The 24046-nt window shown below is 46.5% G+C and overlaps 1 protein-coding gene across 20 annotated transcripts in view; it reads left to right on the top strand.

The window, feature by feature from the left end:
- The window catches only part of agrn (agrin), a 241860-nt gene that overhangs the window by 174624 nt on the left and 43190 nt on the right, over positions 1-24046 (top strand). For 19 of the 20 annotated variants that reach the window (XM_078949682.1, XM_078949687.1, XM_078949680.1 and 16 more), the window contains 9 exons: positions 7286-7483; positions 7574-7774; positions 14223-14365; positions 15223-15328; positions 18036-18155; positions 18567-18731; positions 20786-20929; positions 23015-23139; positions 23218-23323. In XM_078949682.1, coding sequence (XP_078805808.1) covers positions 7286-7483; positions 7574-7774; positions 14223-14365; positions 15223-15328; positions 18036-18155; positions 18567-18731; positions 20786-20929; positions 23015-23139; positions 23218-23323 — 1308 coding nt within the window. The remainder of the gene's footprint in view (positions 1-7285; positions 7484-7573; positions 7775-14222; positions 14366-15222; positions 15329-18035; positions 18156-18566; positions 18732-20785; positions 20930-23014; positions 23140-23217; positions 23324-24046) is intronic. The other variant, XM_078949690.1, reaches the window with a different exon arrangement.

The following is a 24046-nucleotide window of genomic DNA, read 5'->3' as shown; positions in this document are numbered from 1 at the left end:
GGACCCTCTGAGGTAATGAATGGTCTTTATTTTAAACAGCGAGGCGGCGGAGGGGAAGGTCCTGTTTGTAAAACGGCGCCGTGGATGACTCTGGGCTCCCAGAGGAACCAGCCTGTGTCAGTGGAGCGAGGTCGTAAAATTGCTGAGGCATCGGCTCGCCGAGCGCAGCCCGGCTCTATATGGTGGTGATGATGATGATGATGATGATGTGGGTTATTCTGGGCTGTTTACTCAGCGCCCAAACAGCTGACTGACTCCAGCTATTGTACTGCCTAAGTATCACATGTGATTGACTCTAATAATGTATTTTATAATTTAATGAAGCAGAAATTTAGTGGAAAATCAATCAGGTAGGAGCTGTTTGCCAATCTAGAGCCTTTAAGGATTTCTGTACATTCAGGAAAACCCACTGATAACCTCAATTCTGACATATAAAAGGGGGATTGGGTGTTTACCATTGACTGTATATGAGAATTGGTCTGACTGACCCCTCCCCCGTGGCGTTCCAAACAGGAAGTACCGGTTGGCTCCAAGAAGCCAAAATCCCAGGAGACTTCTATAGAGAAACAAACTTTCTTTCTATACATATTCTAAACTGGCCAATAAAATCTCTCAACACAAGTTGGTTGTCTTACGTCTGAAGTTCAAAACAATTGATTGACAGATTTCCTGTCAAGTGGTAGGGGTGTGGCCTTCCAACAAGCTCACTACTGATTGGTGGGAGTGGTTGCCATAGAAATAATGTCTCAGACCCATCACCGCTAACGACGTCTAGTTCAAACGTGGCGGTGAACAAATGGCGTCTTGATTTGTTTGTAGACAGAAGTAAACCATTTTCCATGGATGACATCATACTTGCTCAGTCCAGCTCCCACTTACAGTCAGTGGTGTTTACTGTTCTGTAGTGCTATCATGGCCACAATTCTTGCATCTATATGCACATTTCTTAGACTTTTGTATCCTTTGCCGTCTGATATTTCCAGCCAGACGTAGTTGTCGTAATATTTCTGCCTCCCAGAGCGAGAGGTTTGAGTCCTGGGGGGGCGGCTGGGTCTGGAACAGGTCCTTAGCTGTGTGTGCTTGTGTGGAACTCACTAAAGCCTCTCATGGGCCCAGCTGTAATTTCATTTCCTTCCCTGCGGGCTGGAAAATAGTGGTTATCTATATGGCTCAGGTGCAACCTGATAGCAATATGAGTGACATTTGTTATTATTCTGAGATTTCTTTTTTCTGCTCGTGCTTTTGAATGGTCAGTGTCCTTGTACGTTGGGCTGGGGGGGTTCATTGGTTGATAGACCTCCCTGCTGTATACAAGTCGACCCAGAAAAACAGCAATTTCTCTGGCTTTACCCACAAACAGATGAGAGTGGAGACGCCTGAATCATCTGAGGATGGGAAATAGCAACTTCCCATTCTTTCTTCCACAGGTGCTGGAAATGATATTCTCAGCTGAGTAAAAAATATAGGTCACACCCGCAGCATGACGGAGAGACAGTGAAAGGAGGGCAGAGGAAAGAGGGAGGGGAAGTGATAAATGTTGGGAAGCAAGGAGATGAAGGTGAATAGGATGAGGAGGAGCGCAGAAAGGAGAAGGGGGCAGAGTTAATAGTGTAGCGGCCGTCCACAGGGGAGTTGTTATCACCCAGCCGTGCTCACAGGCTTTCAGAGCACAAACAAGCCTACTTCTTCCTGCCTAATCCTGAGGTAATACTTTGCTCAGACCCCCTCCGCTCCAATTCAGGTTTTCCCCCCCTAAGTATATCAACAGAATGATGTAAAGCTCAGCGGTCCTTTGTTTTTTTTTTAAATCTCCTCCTGTGTGAATCAATCCTGCATGCTTTCAAGGACACGTTTTACCCCAGCGCCCCCCCCCCCCCCCCCCCCATTCCTCACTGCTGCTTTCAAAATCACAAACGATACCTGCAGGCGCGAAAATAAAAACCATTCACTACAAGGATACACATTGGAGAATGCTGAAGCTTTAGTCCCTGCTGTCCTTACGGCTGTTTACAGGCTGTGTGCAGGAGGGGGGGGGGGGGGGTGTCAAATCTGGATGGGGTACGCAGGTGACCCGCATAAAACATCAAGGATGTAGACGGGGTCGTAGAGAACACTTCTACAACACGTAAGGGGAAGTAGGTGGGACCCAGGCAGGGCGTACGCATTTTTGATTTCTTTCAACCCCCCCAAATCTTGTGTAAGGAGCCCGTTAGTGCTGTTCACGTGATACATGCATGCTCCTTAGAGCTTAGAAATGAGGAAATTAGACAATCAGAGTGTGGTTTATGTGGGCATCCTATGGGTGTCCTACTTACCACGTGCACGACAATGGTACGTTCCATTTTCATGACGTCCCTTGAGGTGTTTGCACCACTAAGTGTACCTAAAAACTGGAGCGACTGAGTGTAACATCCTCCATAGAAAATGGTTTCATTCAGTTCAATGTTATTTCTATTGCCCAATATTACAACGATAGTCGTTTCAATGGGCTTCAAACCGGTAACTGTTCAAAAAAAATTCATAAAATTTAGGTAATTGCTAAACTAAACTAAACTAAACCAAACCAAACTGGGGCATCGCTGCCCTTAGATCAGGGGGGGTGAAACTCATTTTCACTGGGGGCCACATCAGCATAGTGGCTGTCCTCAAAGGGCCAGATATAACTTATACATGTAACTAAATGTAATGAAAAATAAACGTAACTACTCCTTAATGTTAAATAACTCATTATTTATTTACTATAACCTTTTAAACTGACAGTTCCAGTTGCATACAAAACATATGTTTGCCTGTAACTTTAGCATAAATCCTTTTACATTTGATTCTGTCAGGTTCGGTTACATGGACAGTGTTTAAGTCCTAATGTATAGTTTTCCAAACCGATATTTCAAGTCCAATTCCCCCTAGATATGAATAAATACACACCAATTTTTATTTTTTATTCTAAGAAATTAAAAACTCCATTGCTCTCGCAGGCCACATAAAATGACATGGAGGGCCACATTTGGCCCCCGTGCCTTGAGTTTGACACATGGGCCCCAAACCCTCCTTCTCTGTAAGGAAAACCTTCGGGGGTGTCCATATGAAGGAGGGATCCAACTACCGACTTTAACCAAAAAAAGTCAATTCAGTCACTACTTTTTCATGTTGGATCTAAGCGACATCAGTAAACAGTGATTGGTCAGAGTGTGTCTGAGTTTCTATGGTAACCACTATCACCAGTCAGTTGTTGGCCTCTTGTAAGGCCACACCCCTACCACTTAAAAGCGGGCAACACGAAATCTGTCAAACAAACGTTTTGAACGTGGGGGCCTGTATGCTCCACCTACTTTTATTCTGATTGGTCAGTTTGTACTTTGAATAACTAATGCTCATAAAAAAAAAAAAAGGGAAACAATGAGGGTTATCAAGTTGTTAAAAACAGGCATCAGAGCCAGAACGGTTCTCCTGACCAATACAATGACCGAGGAACAGCTGTTCATTTCTCTTTAGAGATCTACAGGACTTTGGCTTCTTGGAACCACTTCCTGTCTGGATCGCCAGGTAGGAGGGGCCAGTTCAGTCTAATTCTCAAATACAGACGGTAGTCTCTACAAGGCTCAAGGGAACTGCCAAACCCACCTGAGCTGCCTTTGAGGTGCAGCCGCTCCTCTGTACGACCCTCCACGGGTCGACCTGTGCATGTGACTGGGGGTTCAGTCGTAGAGTGCAAGCGTCATTTCTAAACAGCCAAAACTGTTTAGAAATGTCAAACGGTTTCCTTTTGCCCTGACCTTTCTATCCGTATTACCTCATCACCCTCTAAATCCAGTATAAGCGTGGAGAACACAGGGAAGTGCTCGTCCCTGACATCAGGAAAAACTTATTGCTGCATATTGCCAGACTTATGATGAAATCTACGCGTTCCAACTCCACTGATGTGAGTACCAGCACTGGCTCTGAGTTTTCCCAGACGTAGCTATAAAAAGTGTTTGATGCTCAGCCCATCTCCTTACACCTCGAACCGATCCAAATCTGGCAGCGTCTCTTTGGCCAGAAGCTGGTGCCGGCTGAGAGCTGGTGTTGGACCGGATCCACCGCTTACCTGGCTCGGCTCGCCGCTGTGCAGCAGTTTATCTGCCAAACTAATTCTGAAAAGGCTTTTTAGTATGAAATAATATTAATTCCGGCAGGGAGAAGGCCATTAAATATCTGCTTCTGATCCTGGAAACGGGATCGTTGTTGATCGAGCATCTCGTTAGGCCTGCCGTGCGAGTGTCACGACACCCTTTAATGCCTTCTACCTGAAAGCGTGAATTACTAACAGTCATTTTACAGATAAAAAAGAGATTAGGATTTTTAATGTTTGTGATAAGTGGTGACAATGTTGGAAATGACCGAACCAGCAAAGTGAAACTTGAAACATTATTTGTAACAGCAGCGATTCCCTTTTGCCCCTGACTTTTATCATCGGCTTCCTCTCTTCCATGCCTGTGATGCATGTAGTCGGGAGGATCAGGCAGTGTGGAGAGCCAGGTGCGAGGGGCAGCAGATGATAAAGAAGCGAGGATGCTATCAGAACACCGAGCCCGATAAAGGACAACACTCACCACCACCACTTTGGGATTTATTGCTGTTGCAGCCACAGAAGAGCCGTGACCACGGAGACCCCATTTTAAAACGCTTACATTTAGTTTTTTTTACCACAGAAAGTCCAACCTGAAGGGCTTTTCTTCAGCTAAAACCTCCACATGTACCTGCAATGTTTCCATGGAAGGAGAAATGACGTTTATTTTGTTGCAAATCAAGCTGGTACACGGCAAAAATAAGGTTTCTAATGGTTTCATTTAAAATGATTCCTGGATTTTGGACGTAGTTCCGCTTGAAAACCTGAAGAACCAAAAAGACTCTAATCTCCATGTTTGGCATGAATCATCTGCCGCAGTCCAACACGATAACATTAGTCCAGGGGTGGGCAGACTACGGCCCGCGGGCCACATCCGGCCCCCTAAACAATATTAGAGCAGCGTGATTATTTCTTTTTCAGTCTGGCCACGTGATGGAGACCCACATAGAACATATTTGAATCCATCCCTCTGCAGTCTGAACCCTCTAAAATCCCTGTCAAACAGAACAGAAGACAGTCTTTCCTTTCTACGTCACAGTTCATCTTTCCCGGTTTAGCTCGTTCTTTTAGAGCGACTATGCTGCTTTTTTTAAACAGCGCACCCTGTTCTGTGTCCTGATTGGCTGGAGATCTTGTCAATCAATCTCCTCAAACGTGGAGCTCTTCAGATCTACAGAAATCTGTGTCAGTGATCAGATCTTTGTGTTTGTTTGAAGATCCTGGACTTAATTACGATGAAGGTTTGAACTTTGAGAATTTAAACAAAAGAAAAGGGTGAAAATGTTCATGTCTGTGTAAGAAAAGTGTATTTCGTTTATTTAAGTTTTATTCTGGAAGTTTAGGACGAACTGTGAGACGTGAGGAGCTGCAGCCAAATTCATTATTATTCTTATTCCTTTTTTTCTTTGAAGATCACAGAGAGAGTTATTTGGTTAATTTTTTAAATTCATAAATAGTGTTGTTTGTTCTATTAAAAGCATCGTAAATGAATGAATGAAACTTTATTCATGTAGCACTTTATAACTTCTCCAGGGTCCCAACAGGGTCTTACCAACAGTCAGCTTGCAGCACAGAGTGTGCACGTATCACATGAACAGCACAAACGGGCTCCCTGTTCAGTCTGCAGCATTTTCTCTCTTTTATTCACCTGCAGACAGCTCGTTTCCACCTGCAAGGGCAGTTGTGGCTAAGCATTTAGTCAGAGTCTTGATGAAGCTTACCTGCATGGTAACCATTGGGTCACATGACCACAATAATTGACAGGTATTGGGTTACAAACCAGTCTTTGCAAACCGTCTGATTTCAAGTCTTCATCACTGTTTTGGGGCTGATGAAGAAGCTTGAAGGTGATAAAATAAGCATCAAAGAACCTTCTGACGTGGTGACGACATGGCCATGCAGTGGCTTTATTGGAGGAATGAGCGAATGCTGCCAGCAGATGAAGACATGTGGGAAATGCAAGACTATCAAAGAGTCATAAATTGATGAATAATGTGAAATGTTCCAGTGGGCAGCTTTGCCTCTCTCCATTAGTGCTAATCAGCTCTGGTTATTAGCCTGCCCCTAATTGAACGTGATGGTAAATGTGCTAATGCAGTTCTTGAGAAAAGTGCCTGCTCTTCTGCCCTGGATGCCTTGTGTTTGCCCCCCTCATTTAAACTTTGCTGTGATGCATCAGTCATTACTGACGTTGTGCGTTTTCTGGTCTTGCTGATATTTCCGGAGTAAAACTGACTTTCAGAAACATTTTCTTAAACATGTTCAAAAAGAAAAGCAGCTAAAATGGAAGAAATCTGCAGCGTCGTTCTGTCATCCCGGTGGGATAGAAAGAAAAAAACAGTCCTATAAAACAATGCAGGAAGTTATGGATGCACTAGGTAAAGTGTGGACATTCTCTCCTTTAACTGGATTTCTGGTTTTAGTTGGCAGCCGTAACGAGAATCTGTGTCTGCACCACTTTTCTCCTTTGAGCTGTAATAGTCGGGTGAAGAGCAGCTCTTGTTTTGTTTTTTTTCTGCAGATTCAGCAATTTTCATTCAATCCAAAACTCAGAGTTCATCTCTTTGCAGTCCAGAGAATCCCTTTCTCCATGCTTTAAAATGCTTCCAGTGTCTTTTGACCACTTAAGTCAGGCCTCTGGGCAGGGTTTTTATTTTTTTTAACGGAAATTGCTTCAGATCCTGACCACTCTACCATAAAGTCCTACTTGATGGAGTTCTAGAAAGATTTCATTTCTTTTAAAAGTTTCTTCAAACTCTAAAGGCTGTTTCTCTTTTAACTTTTGAAGTTTGTTGAGCATTCGATACCTTTTTTTCTTTTAGACCCTTTTTTCATTCAAATTCGCCTGTAATGCTGTTGTTTTTTTTATGAATTCCTTTGATTTCAACCCGAAAACACGATTGAACTGAGCCGTTTTACAATAGATGTGCCTGTTTTTTTTCTAATTGGTGCAAATCAGCCGAACACTCCTCAGGTGGACCTGGGGTTATCAGGTCATGTTGGGGTTTCCAGCATCGAACCAACAACCTCCACACAGCCTGTCAGCATCCATACGAAGAAAAACCGAACCTTTCTTTAGTATTAAAGCTGACATCCTTCACATAGACAGACTTACGGCCATAGTGAAGGAATGTTTTGTCAAGTACATGTTGTGATTCTGTCCACTTCCTCCCCGTCCAGATGAAGCGTGCGCCAACTGCTCCTTCGGGGCGATCTGCGACCTCCAGAGCAAACGGTGTGTGTGTCCGTCCGAGTGCGTGAAGTCCCGGCAGCCCGTGTGCGGCAGCGACGGAAACACCTACGACAGCGAGTGCGAGCTCCACGTGAAGGCCTGCACGCAGCAGACGGACCTGCAGGTGGTCAGCCAAGGAGCCTGCAGTACGTCCACTCTGCTTCTGAAAGGTTTCCGCCTCTTCCTTTGGGGTCATGACCTCGACTTAACTCCCGCCTATTTTCCGTGTGACCCAGAAACGTGTGGACCCACGGTTTGTGCCTGGGGGGCCCTGTGTGTCCAAAACAAGTGCGAGTGCCAACAGTGCGTCGGCGAGGCTCTCTCGCCGCTGTGTGGGAGCGACGGCAAAACTTACGACAACGAGTGCGAACTTCGCCGCTCCTCCTGCCTCCAGAACAAGAAAATTGATGTGGAGAAGGACGGCAGCTGTGATGAAGGTAGGAAATGGACTTGGAAATGTTGTAATTATGTTAAGCAGTCGTCCAGTGGAGCAGCGTAATCATCTTTGCCAACTAACCTGTGATCCAACATTTAGTCATCTGGGGATTTTCATAATAGCAGGCTTTGATTGCAGCTGCATGTCAGCAGACCGCCATTAAAGTGGGAGTCTGTAAACAAAAAACCTTTTACTGGATCTTCAGTTTTTGGTTAGTTGAAGGATAAACGTGACCACAGGCGGCGCCCTCTCAAAAAAAAACCTCTAATTATAATAAAAGTATAATTCCTCTTGTAAAGGTTGATGCATTTTACAGATGAAAGACTGGACGTATAGATAAAGGAACATTAATATTATCGGATTGAAAAGAGATGAGCAGCTGTAAAACAGTTTGAACCACAGACGTTCTTCCACTTAATGATCATGTTTGGATTTTAACCAAACTGACCGATCGGCGACGGTTCTCATCCATCCAGCGGACATTTTTCTGGAGTTAAGTCCTGGAAACTGGACTGAAAATCTTCTCGACTTCAAGACACCAGAAGGCCGTGAAGATGAGCCCCTAACATGATCTTTACTTAAGGCCGTGTCACACAGCACATACGTACATTTAGCGCATTTTCCACGTATGAAATTTTGGTCCTTCAAGATACATACGCATGGATCTGATAGACGTCATTCATGCGTTTCTTGCATTCGTCATTCATCAATGTGCTTGAATTTTGAGAGATTCATACACAAATGTGTGTCTTTCCACGACCGCTCCACGTATGTCTAACAGACTTTTCACGCATGAACCACCAATGCATAACTTTAATATCACGTAGACGGCGCACATATTACGTTCAAATGACGTAGTTGACACACGAATCACTAATGAATGACACATAAACAGCTCAATAATCACGTTCTAAATTGATTCACGTGTTCTTCGCGTGGTTCATTCTTGATAAATCTGTGAAAATTTAACGTAAAGACCACAACTTTTCTCACTTTTTCCACATATATTCACGTATGACCAATTTACATCCGTGCAATATGCACTAAATAGATCTGTTGACTCGCCTTCTGGACGAGCTAAAGAAAGTAAAAACATTGTATTGGATGTTTCTAAAACGATCACATTTCCTTTCTTTGGTTTTTTATGAAACTCTAACCTAAAGATATACAACAGGTAGTCATCCATAGGTTGTCAGTTGTTGGTTGGCAGGAAAATACTGTTTTTTTTTTTTTTTTTTCTTGCTCTGGGCATCGTTCAGGTCACGTTCTGCATGTTTGGCGTGAACCAGCTTCTCTCCTACATCCAGTTCGGCTCGTAGACGTGTGACCGGCGGCGCTCTGATGGCGCCGTCCTGATTTCCACGCCTTTGGCTCCGTTGTTCGTCCACATTCTGCAGGAATGAACCGCCTGCAGATTGTGGGCTGATATGCACGAGCACGTTGAAGCAGAATATTGCAGTGGCTCATTCCACACTTCACACGAGCGGCGCCGAGGGGAGCAGCACGGCGGCCTGTGGTTGTCATGCAGATAGTGGCAACACGGTTTCCCTGTGGGCAGCGGTCCGTTGCAGTGAGCTCAGACATCCTCTGGCGAGGTGTGAAGGCGAGCAGATTACACCTGCCAGCAGGAGGGATGGCTGGAGAGAAGAGGGCAAAGATGGAGGCTGGGCATAGTGAAGCAGAGAATCCACTTCCACTTGGATTGCTAGCCGCAGGTTTTTCATTCTCTCCTTTTTTGTCTTGTTTCCCGGCCGCCATTGTCAGCGCTTCTGCTTTTAGAGCCACGAGAGGCGAGGCAGGAGCGTTCTTCCAGAACCTCTGCAGCCCGTCTGACAGCAGGTCAGCCACTGACACGAGCCGTGTGGAGCAGGAACTGCTGTTTAACCCTTTGATGCCTGTGGATGGAGGAACGCATCAAACCACTGCAGCTCCAAAACGACACACACACACTAACACACACAACCCCCCCTCCAAACACAAACATACACACACAGGACACACACACTCACTCAGCTAAAGAGACACAACTATGCACTCACAGACACACACTTTTTTAATTTAACCAGGTAAGCTATGAAGATCATGTTCTTATTTCCAATAACAACCTGAAAGCCCGTTCACACCGGGACAAATTTCGCGCGCGATTTTCGCTGACGTTTAACACCTCGTGACTAAACAAAGGGCACCAATGAGAGTGTGCACACCGACGCGAAAAAATGCCACGCGTCAAAGCGTCAAAAAAAAAAAAAACGCCTCGGGTTCGTTTTTTTTGACGCGTCGCGTCGAAATCTATTCGACCAATGAGAACGCCGCTTTTGCACACGTGTCTGGAGCTTCTGAAGTTACAGTAAAACACAACTTGGGGGCGCTCAAACACAAAACTGCCTTGCTGAGCACACATACCAGCGAAGAAGATAGACGCCAAGTAGCGTCTACACTGCCGCGAAGAAATAATGACGGACATTCTTAAATATCCCCGAACCAAGCACCAGTTGGAGCTACTGGTGCTTGAAATATTCATGTTTTCTTTGTATTATTCTGACAAGCGCGTAAATACTTGCTCTCTTCTTCTGAGTGAAAAGCGACTTTAAGAAGCGTAAAGTTGCGCAGCGCCACCTTGTGTGCAGGAGTATTCTGTTTACATTAAGCGCCATTTAATGTCAGGGAATGAAATTGCATGTTCGCTCGGCTCATCGTCAGTGAAAATCGCCTGGGTATGAACACAAAAAACGTGGCGAATAACGCTGGCGAATAACGCCTGGCGAATATGAGAATACAAACATTTACACATAAACAAACCAACACAGACACAAACATTTAAATGCTCACTCAAACACACAAACACACACACTTTCTTCCTTTTTATTTCACCTTTATTTAGCCAGGTAAACTATTAAGATCATATTCCTATTTACAATAACAAGCTGAGAATACATATTTAGACACACAAACACACAAGTAGTCCCAGAGATACACACACCCACTGGCAGACTCACACTAGCACACACACACACACATGCCCCTCTCCCTCCATTGTCCGTTGGTCGTCTGGCATCCCGGATCAAATCTTGTCCTCCGTCTCCTCGGGGGAACATCCTGCTTCTTCTGTCCTTTGGGTTCACAGAAAACCATCAGGTTTACACAGAAGATCCTGTGTTCTTTCTCGCTCCCCGCTGTCCCGCCCACTCACATCTCCCTCCGTTTTGTGCTGCTCTTCATCAAAATTGCGCCTCTTGACAAAAGCGACGGCAATGTTTTGCAGATGGGGTGTAGACCAGATTGTCAGGGATCGATGAGCAGCACCCGGCGGCGGCTGCTGGCGCCGGAGGCCCCCCCGTCGCTTCTCTGCTCCACCCAGTCGGAGCTGTAACTCAAACCAAACTGCCCCTGAAATGTTGTGTTTGCTCACCTTTCTGAAAGGAGGCTGTCATGAAGACGTGATGCTGAGAAATGCTCCACCGCCTGCATGCATGAGTGTTGGCTTTTGACAAAATTAGGACTATATATTAGGACTATATATTAGGACTATATATTGCATGACGGAGCGCCACTGTCACTTCATGCTCGCAGTTTTTCCTTCCTCTGTTGCAGACGGAGGCTTTACATCATCAACGTGAAACTAACCAACATGGGAGTTATTCAGGAATGCAGAGCTGCCTCAGAAAGCCTCCTCATTAGTCTTGTTGGGAGGAGGAGAGCAAACAACATCAGAATGGAAGTTATTTTCTTCTGCCTTTTATTTAGTAGTAATGAAAAATGACGGCCATACAGGGAAATTTATCACCTGTTTAATTTCACACTCGGGTAGGCCTGGCCTCAGCTTCTGTTGCCGACGCTGACAAAGCGGCAGAGCATCAGCTACGAGTCCCACCCTTTGAAACACTTAATAAACACCAGAGCAGGAGGATCCCACTGGATGGGTACTTTGAATCAGACTCCTCCCACTGCACATGAGTAAGTTGAAATTAGGCTCCTCCTACTGCAAATGAAGACTTTAAATTAGGCTCCTCCCACTGCACATGAAAAAAGTTGAAATTAGGCTCCTCCCACTGCAAATGAAGACTTTAAATTAGGTTCCTCCCACTGCACATGAGTAAGTTGAAATTAGGCTCCTCCCACTGCAAATGAAGACTTTAAATTAGGTTCCTCCCACTGCACATGAAAAAAGTTGAAATTAGGCTCCTCCCACTGCACATGAGGACATTAATCAGGCCCCTCCCACTGTTAGCTCAGGGGAGGATCACACACACACACATTTTTAATATCAATCTAAAACGTTTCTGTCAAATATAAAGACGAGCTCCATGGCATCATCACAAGTTTGCAGATGAATAACCTTTTTGTCTCCACTCCAGGACTCGGTCCCATGGCTAAATTTTAAAGGTTTTAAATGAAACTTCTTTGACTCTTTAAAGATTTAAATGTTTGTTCTTCCAAATATGTGAAACACACCCCAAATGAAGCGTTTAAAGATTCATTATTATAAGTTTCTCCAAAACACTGCAGCTCAAAGGCTCAGTTATGTTATGTTTATGTTAAAGTGCAGCATGTTTTTGATCGATGGGCAGGAACGTTTCTGATTTGACCTTTTTGGCTCCAGTTTTCCAGCTGGGTGTGTTAAACCCTCCTTACCTTTTGGAACTTTTTGATCTGGCGTTTAACCTTCATGGTGACCTTGGAAAGTCCTGCTATACGGGTGAAAACTGTGACAAACAGAAGAAACGGGCTGATCCTTTCAGACGTGTGATGGCAGCAGCAGAACATGACTTTTCTAGTTGACCAAAGTCACACATTTTCATGTAGTAATTGTTTCGCCCCCTCTTTTCTGATTTAAGTCCACGCCGGAGCGTTTTGACAGCCGAGCCGTGTCCTTCAGCTTTTTCTTCTGCCTGTATTTTTCATGCTTGCTCGTCTCGTGCTCCTCCCTCCTCTCCTGCCGGACCCGGGCCTCCTAATGGACCGTCCTCTGGTACAAAGCTGCAGCTCTCCGACATGATTGAGTTGCAGCGGCTGCAGTCATTTCTCCAGATAGATTCATGTGGAATTTATGAAGTGAAAGGTTTGAATGCGGCGCAGGCGGCAGACACATCAAAGCACAAAGGCTAATTAGGACCCCGCTGTGGCCTTTGCTTTTGCTAATTCTGTTCTGACGCCTTACCTCTTTTCTTTATTTATCTGGCCTCTGTGAGCAGAATAGGAATTGGACCGGCATCCCTCTGCTGTGTCTTGCCGCTCTTCAGCCAACGGAGGCGGGAAGTCGACCATCGGCGGCGGCCGTTCTTATTGTTTCAGATCGGACCTCAAAGAATTCGCTGGCGGTTTGAAAGCTTTTACGGAGAACTTACCTCCATTATGAAATGTTATGCTAATATTATTACGCGGAACAAAATCAATACGTTTCTAGAGCCGCGTAATCAAGCGAAAGCATCAGCGGTTGAGGTTATGTGGGTTTCAAATGGAGACAGAGTGAATCCTTCACTTGTCTTGATGTTTATGGGGGTGGGGGGGGTGCTCCCCCCACCCCCGTGGCGTCCACAGATAATAAAGTCAGGGCTCCTTCACCGTATCGACCACACGGAGCTCTCACGGCCCGTTCCTGATGACCCATATCAGAGAACAGCCAGTGCCCGGCATCGTGACCTTCTCCATAATCTACTTAAGAAGATGGGTCTGGCTAAGTGCTGCTTCCATCACTGCTACATTGATTTAGCAATTAGAGGAAACACATCAATATGGGATGGAATGAGCTCTAAAAGAAGAACCTGCAGACGGGAGGAAGGAGCCCCTCCTCTGCAGGAAGACCTTCCTCCACTTGGACGTTTCTGACAAACATGAACTTCTTCCCGTCAGACATGCTCTGCTCAAACTCTCACTGCTCCACTGTGTGAGACACTTCACAAACAGAATTCTCCAGATTTTTTCCCATCTTTTCTCATATTTATGTTTGTTTTTTGCTGAACCAGGCTGGAATGAGAAGTTTCCTCGTCGTCTCGGCCGCTAGTCGGACTGAGCAGAGGAGTCTGGAGTGACTTTCATTCCTGCATCAGGAAGCAGACCTCCTGCCCCTTCAGAATTGTCCTCCCCTCTTCTTTCTGGGGTCGTTGAAATGAAAAGGAAACTGTGGCGCTGAAACAGAAACGTCTAATTTATGGAGTCATTCTGCAGCTCTAACTGCAGAGGCTCATTATCTGTGAGCAGCAGCGGGGCTGTGGGCTGCCTCTTTCAGCCACCGGGGGAGTAAAGGTGTAAATTACTACCCATTAATGATTCTCCTAATGTGTAAATATGAAAAGGGGGGGGGGGCCTGGGTGCCTAGAGTGATGGACTAAGCAGGAATAGAACCGGGGACGGCCCTGTCTTTGGATTTGGGGTCACTGTGAGACGATCAGGGAAACTCATGAACGTTGTTTTCCTTCGTCAGATGATTTCATGTCGTTGCTCATTTGCAGACTGCGGCTCGGGGGGGTCGGGCTCAGGCGCAGAGAGCTGCGAACAGGACCGCTGTCGCAAGTACGGAGGCACGTGGGACGAGGACGCGGAGGACGACCGCTGCGTCTGCGACTTCAGCTGCGAGAGCGTGCCTCACAACGCGGTACGGCGTTTCCTCCCACCTGCTCATCCTTCAGCGCTGACTAAACTTCAAAACGTCAGCTTTCCTGCCGATAATGTCTTCATAGAACGGCTCTGTCACACAATCACTCTCTGGTTTCTGGTTTAAACCCACAAATTTTACTCAAACTTAGCAAAGAACTGTGGTTTCTAGAAAAGTCTTATAGTATTCTAATTTTTAAAGTGTTGGTCTTCTTATGACCTCCAACTTTCTGACCTTGAAGGCGCCTCACTCGTACATTAGGTCAAGTAAAATGAGTGTCGGTGCAGTTAATCTTAACCATTGACTGTATCTGAGAACTGGACTGAGTGGCCCCTCCCCCCTGGCGTTCCAAACAGGAAGTGGCTCCAAGAAGCCAAAATCCCATAGACCTTTACAGAGAAATAAACAGCTGTGACTCTTTCTCTTGGTCAGAAGAACCGTTCTGGATCTGATGCCTTTTTTTACCACAATGCCTTGCGTTTGAACAATTTTTGTGAAAAAAATGTATTTAAGTGTAATTTTTTTCATAAACCATCAACGTTTTAATCATCAGACACAGTGGATTCATAAATAATCGCCGTGAGCATCGATATCATTTTGTAGTAGTTAGGGAGAAAGGAAGGAATTCAGACATAGTTGATATCTGGCTCCAGCATGGCGGCGTCCATATGACAATAAAATCACGCTCTCTCACTCCAGTTCTCAGATACAGACGATGATCTTAACCTTCTCCTCTTCTTCTTGTAAACGTTATTTTCTAGTTTCTGTTTTCAGAGCCAGCAGCAGCTCTCTGTGTTTGCGAACCCCCCCCCCTGCGGGAAACGCCGTCAGTGGCATTTTGCTGTCGTTTTCTGCAGGTTTGCGGTTCCGACGGGAAAAACTACAGCAACGAGTGCGAGCTGAAGAAGGCTGGATGTGACCGGCGAGAGTTGGTCTCCATTCAAAACCACGGCCCCTGTGCAGGTTGGTGCATTGCATGGCAGAGGTACCCCCCCACGACTCCCCACCGTCACTCCCATCTCATTGCTCCTCCCATTTGATCATCTTTGATGAGTCCCAGCCGTGGCTCTCTCTGCTGTTTCCCTGCGGTTAGCCAGAGAAGCACAGAGCAAAGATGGACGTCATTCATGGTCATCTTAAATTTACTCCTGCAGAGTTTTCAGGTCATGTGAGGAAGCTGTTGGGTGGGGGGTTTTACTCCTGCTTGAGGGCAGGCTCTTCGCATTAATGATCCACTTTTTCCTTCTAGGCACTCTCAGCAGCTTAGGATATTAAACTCTCCTCTTGAACCGGAGGACACCACTTCTTTCCTCATGAACTCTCCCTCTCTTTGCTGTCCGTGGTTTTATCAGACCGATTGTTTAGTCTGTGGCTGAGAAGCAAAGGTTGGCTTTGTGCTTCTTGGCTTTTGGAGGCACCGGCTGGAGAACGGAAGCAGAAAGGAGCTCTGGAGGATTCTGAGTGATCTTCTGCACCCCGTTTCAATGCCCCGGAGGTCCCAAAGAGACCCGGGCAGCGAGGGTTTAAGGGAAGGAGGGAGGTGGCAGCGTCGGCTCCATGGGCGCCTGCTGTCCCGCTGCCCCGCTGCCCCGCTGCCCCACTGCCCCGCTGCCCTGGACTCCACAGAGAGTCGGTCTCTGTTCCTGAAAGGTTCTAATGCAGGAATATTTAACCACCGTCCACATTTGCTCAATGAGGAGAAACTTCCTGTGACCCTCAAACACTGGAACTTTTATTCTCTTTAACATCAAGTCAGTTGTTAAAAGCTCGAGCCAACTCAAAGTGGAGTTCGTGGTTTCAGCAGAAGAGAGAACTATGAGGCTAATCTTCCCCTTTGCACTGAGCTGGACTGTTGGTACTGAAGGGGAAGAAATCCTCGAAGGGTGGAGGAGCGTATGAAATTAAAACTTTTCCTTTTCCTAATAGGCTCAGTACAGATATGAACGGAGCGCAGGAAAGTGGCAAGTTAAATGAAGTGTGTCCAAAGCCCATCTGTGAAGAGGGAAAGCGGTGGAAAAAGAGCCAGCCGAGTCATGAGCATTAACCGAGGCTCATATCCTCACCAGCAACGCTGTGATTTATGGCCCCTGCTTCTCCGGCCTCCAAACTCCAAATGAGCAACAAAAAACCGGCCGAGGAGAAAAGAGGCAGAGAAAAAAATCTCTTTGGTTTCTTCCGGTTTTTGGCCACAACTTGACGTTTCCCTCCAAAATGCAGGTTTTTGCCCCAGTCATTAAAGTCTAATGCTGCGTTCAAACCAAACGGGATTCAAGCGTCAGATCTGCGTCCGCTCTCTTTGCCACTTGACCAATAACGTGTTGATAAAGGTAGGAGCTGCGTCTGAAAAAGGCGCCGTTCTTTCGTGTGTGACCCGATTTGACGACTTGCTGTCCCGGATCATTCTGAGGAGAGAAAAAATAAAAATATTATTTTATCCTTATCCTCCTTAAGCAAGATAGGAAAAAGTCCTAAAGTTCTGGAGGAGAACGATCAGAATCTGCTCCTTGTTGGCTGCTGATCACCTCAGGCCAAAGCTGAGATCCTGATTGGTTGGTTGATTAAACGCGTCTTCTTCCCCATTTAAATACATTTTTTTACGTTCATGCTGCAGGCGACAACACCTAAGGGGAAGTAGGTGACACGCAGGTGTGTCGGACAGGATTATCTTTTATTTTTAAACCCCCCCCCCTCAAATCCTCACACTGAGCAAGGATCCCGTTAGTGCTGTCCATGTGACACGTGCACGCTCCTCGCTGCAGCCTGACTGTTAGAAATGAGGCGATAAGACAATCAGGGTGTAGTTTGTGTGGACGTCCCTAACTTATCACGTGCACACCCCGCACGTGCAGCAGTTGTGTGCAGTCAAAACTGAGTCAGTACTCACATCTTCCTAGCGGATAAAGTGTGGGCGCGGTATGACAGCCCCCCCCCACGTCATAAGTGCCTCTAACTGACCCTACAAGCCTTCACTCACCTGCGCTCCTTTCTTCGACCCTCCATGGACCCGGACCACCGAAAGACCTGCAGAACTCCTACGGGTCGACCCCCCCCACCGTATGGGTGCATGTGACTAAGGGTTATAGAAACCCCAGTTCCTCCCTCTGCATGTTTACCTGTAGTCTTCCAGTTTCCAGGGATGTGAGTTTTTTGTGTTGTTGTTGTTGTTGAATGTCACTCTGCATTCGGTGCCGTCGTCACACCAGTTTGTCACAAACAAAAGAGTCCACACTCACGCGTAAAGCAGCAGCTGTTGGACTCAATCCCTTACACTATGCTGCAGCTTTTTTACTGCAACAAAGTTGCGTGGTGGCAGTGCAAATCCATATTAGAGGAGGACAAATGAACAGAACATGCCTGCTAGTGGATGGGAAATGTCAGCCGCTGCATTCACCAGAAACGCCATTGTTTGTTTGCACTGGAGGTAATAGCATCATTTTCCTCCCAATTTTTCTAGCCATTGTGGGGAGCGACGCAAATAGAATTGTTATCTTGCTGCCGCCTGCCAGCCTCTCCACCTTTGCTCCTCAAGCCGGTCTTATTGTTGGCAAAAAGTTGCTCAGAGATTGTGTCGTCTAATCTCCGTCCCGCCACGAGCGGCGGGCTCCACGCTACAGTAATCACTCCAATGTTCTTCTGTCTCTGTTTGTGCCATCTCCCTTCCCCTCATCAGCGCTCTCAGCTGTGACCCCGACGGCGCTGACGGCAGCCCAGCACTGCAGCCAGTCTGCGCACGGCTGCTGCTCCGACAACGCCACGGCCGCCTTAGGAGCGGGGCAGGCGGGATGCCCCAGTGAGTTCCTCCATGCACCTGAACAAAGCACGCTCACATGTAGACCACCTACGGCTGCAGCAGCATTTGGAGCGTCCTCGACTGTAATTATAGCTCCAAATCTGCACAAATAAAAAGGGTTTCATCCTAATCCAAGAGGAATTCTGATGAGGCTGAAAATCACCGCATGATCCTAACTAATGAGAGCACACAGATGGAGATTAGGAATCAGGAGACTGATGGATGGGACGTGAAGAAAACTCACCTAAAAGCACTTTATCCTTTTTTATTGGTGGAACAGGTTTTTAGCAAACCTTCTATAAATCCAGAACGCAACGTTTACATTCTCCAAAAACACGTTCAGCAGCAGCTATGAACTACAGGATAATGGATCATCCCCTGAAGCATTCGTGTTGCTCTTTTCCTCCCCAGGTACTTGTCAGTGTAACCTGTACGGCTCCTACAAGGGAACATGTGACCCCGCCACGGGGCAGTGCTCCTGTAAGCCCGGCGTCGGGGGGCAGAAGTGCGACCGCTGTGAGCCGGGCTTCTGGAACTTCCGTGGGATCGTGACGGAGAACATGAGTGGATGCACACGTAAGAGTCCGTCAGCGCCGAGGCGTTCTTACATTCTCCATTCCCCTGAACCATGTTTCATCACCTCCTGGAGGTCAAACGGGAAGGCTGGAGGTCATGGAACATTTCTCTAGTGTGCGTAAAGACCTGCACGTTTTTTTTTTTTACTCAGATTTGCTGCGAGTGTAAAACTTTGACTCTGCATGTAAACAGAAAGTCTTTATGCAGCAGAACTCTGAGAAAAATGAAACCACAAACCTGTGAAGCAGATTCATCCTCCTCCTCCTCCTCCAGGGAGTGAAAAAAGTCTCCAGGTCCTTGTAAAAATGCAAAACAGTGAAATAATCCATACATCACTGGACCAATGACAAAACCATGTTGGGTCTTCATGAAAATGTCATCTGAACAGTCAGAAAAACAAGATCTGTATTTCATTTGTATGGAGTACTGTGTTCCATCGTTAATCAGTTATGTTCCAAAAATAACCAGCAAAGTATCCCGTTTATCACAGATATTATAAGGCTCCTCAAGCCTTGAGTGGTCCTCATCCCCCAGGCAGCAGAACCGTACTGGGCTGCATTTGTTCACTTTGATTTCTAATCTGATTCTCTTTTTGTTTTGTTTTTTTGGAAGCAGATTCTCTAAGCCACATCCGACCCGCCGTGACGCTCAGTTACGACCACTAAACTAAAACCTCCCTAGATGGTAAAGTTAACAAACCAAAAATATTTGGAAAGTTTCTTTTAGCAGAAAAGAGGAAACAGAAGAAGCGCCTCTGACTTCAAAATAAAAGAAAGCTGCTTTTAACAGAAAGAAAACAGAAATTGATTTAGAGTGAAAGTTGTTCCCACAGACCATAATAATAATGCAGTATGTTCAGCTAAATCTCTATCACATTTGAATGGTTCCTACAGGAAATCTAGTGAAAAAAATTTAACAAGTTTAAAGCAGCTGCAGATATTTTACAGAGTATAAAGATTAGAGTCCCATTATCTGTCACTCTCTGTGAAATTTGGGTCCCATTTTTTGAGTCTTTGGTACGACTCGGCCTGGATTTGAACTCACGACCTTTCAGTCACAGGTCGGACACTCTACCACAAGGCTGGTAAACTTTACCCTCAACAGTTGAGAGAAACTGAAGGCTACAAGCCGGTCTTTGGCCTCAAAAAAGGTCAGGGGCCGCTGACTTAAGGCAGGAAAACTGCTCACTGGACACTTTCTACACTTTTCTCTGACAAACTGGAACATTTTTAGACGTTCTCTGTTGTTTAAACCGTAAAAGTTCAAAACTTCACACAAAGATCTGAAGATGTCTCAAACTGAACACATTCTGTACGCAGACACGGCTCAGAGGAGATTGATTGACTCTATAGCCAATCAGAGCACAGAACCAAGTGCACTGTAAAAGAAAAGAAGGAAAATTTCACAAAAAAGTTGCAAAACAGCAAAAGTTGAAAAACATGACAAGGTTATAAAAAACGTAATATCAGTAACGGTAGTAGCAGAGGCTACTTTCTGCTTTCTTTCTCGATTCCCGCCAAAGCAAAGCGGACAGAGACGCCCCTCATCTGTATTCGGGTGCAGCGGCAGGTCAGGACCCGTTGTTTGTCTCCACGTAACTCAATATGCTGCCCGGCTTGTTTCCTGCCGCTGAGTTATTGTCGGACATGGACTCCCAGAGCCGGAGAGCCATTTCAGTCAGCAGCAGGACGCCTGCAGGATCCTCCGACGATCCTGACCTTAACAAGGTTTACCCAAAGCAAGCACACGGCCCGCAGAGCAGCGGCCAGAACAACCCAAAGAACGGGGTTGATGTCCTTCCCCCAGGCTGTTTTCATCCATCTCCTTTACACTCACCCCCCCCGTCCTCCTCTGCTCACTTTGGCCCCCAAGGCGAGCTGAACTTTTCCCAACCTTTGACTGGAAGACAAAGATTTATCTTCGTCAGGGTACACAGATCACTCCAAATCCGCTGTGTAAGGCCAGCCATCCCCCCCCCCCTCCTGTCGTCATTGCTAATTGACTGACTTTGTGCTAATCAATCTTCCTCCTCTTCCTCTTCCTCTTCACGCCAGCGTGCAGCTGCGATCCCGTGGGCTCGATCCGGGACGACTGCGAGCAGATGTCGGGCCTGTGCTCCTGTAAGACGGCGGTGAAGGGCCTGAAGTGCAACGTGTGTCCGGATGGAAGCAAGATGGGCATGAACGGCTGTGACAGCGGTAGGAGGAGCCTCTGTCGCTCGTCTGATTGGTGGATAGACTTCCTCGTGTCGTCTCAACATCCATCAGGCGTATTGGCGGAGGAGAAAGTGGCTGTAAGATGGTTAATCAATAGTGATTAGGAAAACAGTGAAGTGAACAAAAGCCTTTGGATCACCTTCTGCTGCTGCAGTTTGGATTTTCTATGCAAAGACCGTTCAATATTTTGGATTATTATGGCGAACCACGCCTATGATTGCACAAACTGAAAGCCTATTGAAGGAAAGGTTAGTTCCTGCTGTGGGGGCTCGCCGCTCCTTGATTAAGATGCACCGTCTGATATTGACTGGAAGTCAGACTCCTAATGAAGCCGGCAGCCGCGGCGCCGTGGCTCAGGCGCTCCTCGCCACACATCCTTCAAGATGAAAAGATACGCCACTTAGGGGGTGCAGCACGTAGACCCTCAGGGGGTTGGGGGGTGTTGCTCCGGGTGATGCAGCTACGATGCAAAAACCCCAAACTGACAGCCTGAATGCAGATTTATGGCTGCAGCTGCTGCTGCTGAAAAACACACTTTATTTTTATTTAATGCAGTGAGTTTTGCTCAAACTGCAGTAAAGGATCATTCTAAAATAAACATTGATAGAGTCTTTATCTCCATACTTAAAATCAGAAGTTGGTTTTCGTCTCTATCCTTTAGGCTGCTTCATTATCCTCCTGCTGAAGAGGAAAATAGGAAAAAACTCCTCAAACCGTTACCCGCGCTCCGGGGCGATTCTGTAAATTCAGTTTTAAGGCTAAAAATCGCTGGATTTGAAGAATCGACTCGACGAGCAGCTAAAGCCTGAGTCCTGACTGTCTTTGCAGGTGGAAAGGATCACACATCAAGTATGGTGATCATGGATCCTTAAAGGGCTTCTAAAAACGCAAAATCAACTTTTTGAAGCTTTTAAGTGTTTTATAATGTTCATTCCGCACTAAAAACAACCAAAAGTGGGATTTTGATCCATTCATTCCTCTAAAAACATGCTCTCTGAGCCCCTCCCAATCCTCCAAAATGTGTGCGTTCTCACATTGTGACATCACAAAGTGAGGAACCGCCCCTTCCAGGAAGAGTCTGCGCTGCTAGCTCCGCCTCCAGGCTAACAGACACGCCCACTTTCTCAGCTGAGCTAGCGGTGATCGGATAAACGCTTTCATTTCACATGAACAATATGTGCGTCCGTCTTTGTAAAAGTTTGGATGTTGTTGTTCGCAGCCGAGGTTGATCATGAAATGGGCGGAGCCTCAGAGATCGAGTCGTCTTGAAAAATGAGTTTTGTTTTTTACTGGGTTATTTATTATCATATATATGGATAAAGGCTTAAGAAAAGCATGATATAGACCCTTTAAATAGTCTTTAATGGTCTTACATTTAATTGAACTAAAACTAGGCCTTAAATTGTCTTGAATTCTTGTAAATCTCATTTTTAATTGATAAAAACGAGCTTGAGGCCCCACCCAGCAGATGTTCTACGTCACAAGTACGATATTTTTCAAACAGCATTTTTTTTTTATCTGGTTCACAACATTTTGAACAAAGAAAGTCTTAAATTTCCTTAACATAAGAAAAACGCTACAAGATGATGTCAAAAACCCCATTTTCTTCAGAGTGGGGTCTGTAAGGTGCAGCAGATCCATGACCATCCACGGCCCCAGTCAACCCAAACACCTGTATGGCTTGACCTCCCGTTGACCTGCATGTGACCAAGACTTAAGGTTCAGGGGATGCAGACCTTTTGATGGTTGGACGTCATGAAAACATAACTCCAAGCAGCTTCGCTCTCTGCTGTTATTAGAACGTAAACGTGACAAAAGCACAGAACAAATCCTGCACTTTGTGTTCCACAATCCATTACCGAGCTCAGAAAACCAATTTAACGGATGTTTAACAAGCAGAACTTTAGTTTGATGATTGTGAGCTAAAGTTGATTAAATATGGATGAGTGTTTTAGTGGTAATTTAGCGCCACATGTTCATGCAGGTGAAATGTTCTTAAGGCAGCTGCCGCCGCTGCTCATCAGCGCCTCTCTGCATGAGGAACTAATGAAGCCCGCTTGTCTGCAGGCCCGGAGGCCCCCGGCTCCTGTGCAGACCTGGTCTGCGGGTTTGGAGCCACGTGCATTGTGGTCAACGGTCAGGCCCACTGCGAGTGTCCGTCCCCCGACTGCGACGTCAAGAACAAAACCAAGGTGGGTCTTCAGACAGCAGAAAGTGGCGTCGGCGGCACGTGGGGCGCTAACGTCCGTCGCTCTGTCGCCGTGGAGCAGGTGTGCGGCTCGGACGGAGTGACCTACGCTGACCAGTGCCAGCTGAAGACCATCGCCTGCAGGCAGGACAAGGACATCCTCGTCGCTCACACCGGACAGTGCACAGGTGAGACCCGCGGATCACAGAGCGCCGATGGCGTTGTCCCTGTCCAAGAAGGTAATGAGCGTTGGCCTGAAATGACCCTCCTGCTGCTGCTGCTGCTGCTGCTGCTTCTTCCATCGCTCTGCTCCGAAATCCCAGAATCCTGCAGCATTTGAGCAGCAGAGCGTGGTTTCCATTTGCCCGGTCTGCAGATGAGGAGTCATTTGAAAGAATCGCAGACAGGATGATGACGGCTAACATTCAGCACAATTTATTCTATGGATTTTGAGTTGGTTTTTTTTTTATAAGTAGACTAAAGCTTAAGCTTTTCCATCCCAGATGCTGAAGCAGAGACGCCTCCCTGCTGCTTCCTCAGCCTTCTGCTGGGATTTGGCTTCCTCCCTAACCCCCCCTGCTGGGGAACATGTCAGTTCAAACATGGAGCTGCCAGAGCGCACGTGCCTGCGCACGGAATACGTGTACACGGCCAAGGTCCCGCCCCCGTGCCCAGGTGCAGATGGACATATTTCGGAGTGGTGTAATGGAAACGGGCCAAGGCTGCAGCCTTCATGTACGGTTAGGCGGACTGGCAGCTCGACACGCGGCGGCAAACGCAGCGGGGGGAGTGGTGCCAGCTGTGTGCCCGCGGCTCCAGCCCCCGCCAGGTGGATTGAAAAATCCTCATTCACCTGGATGCTAATGAAGCAAACGCAGAGACGCCGGCCTGTCCTGAGTGAAGGGAAGAGG

This window comes from Oryzias latipes, chromosome 7, assembly GCF_053564925.1.
Source record: "Oryzias latipes strain Hd-rR chromosome 7, Olatipes_Hd-rR_3.1".
Classification (NCBI taxonomy): domain Eukaryota; kingdom Metazoa; phylum Chordata; class Actinopteri; order Beloniformes; family Adrianichthyidae; genus Oryzias; species Oryzias latipes.
The sequence above is the reverse complement of the archived record's forward strand: the minus strand, read 5'-3'. Positions and strand labels throughout refer to the sequence as shown.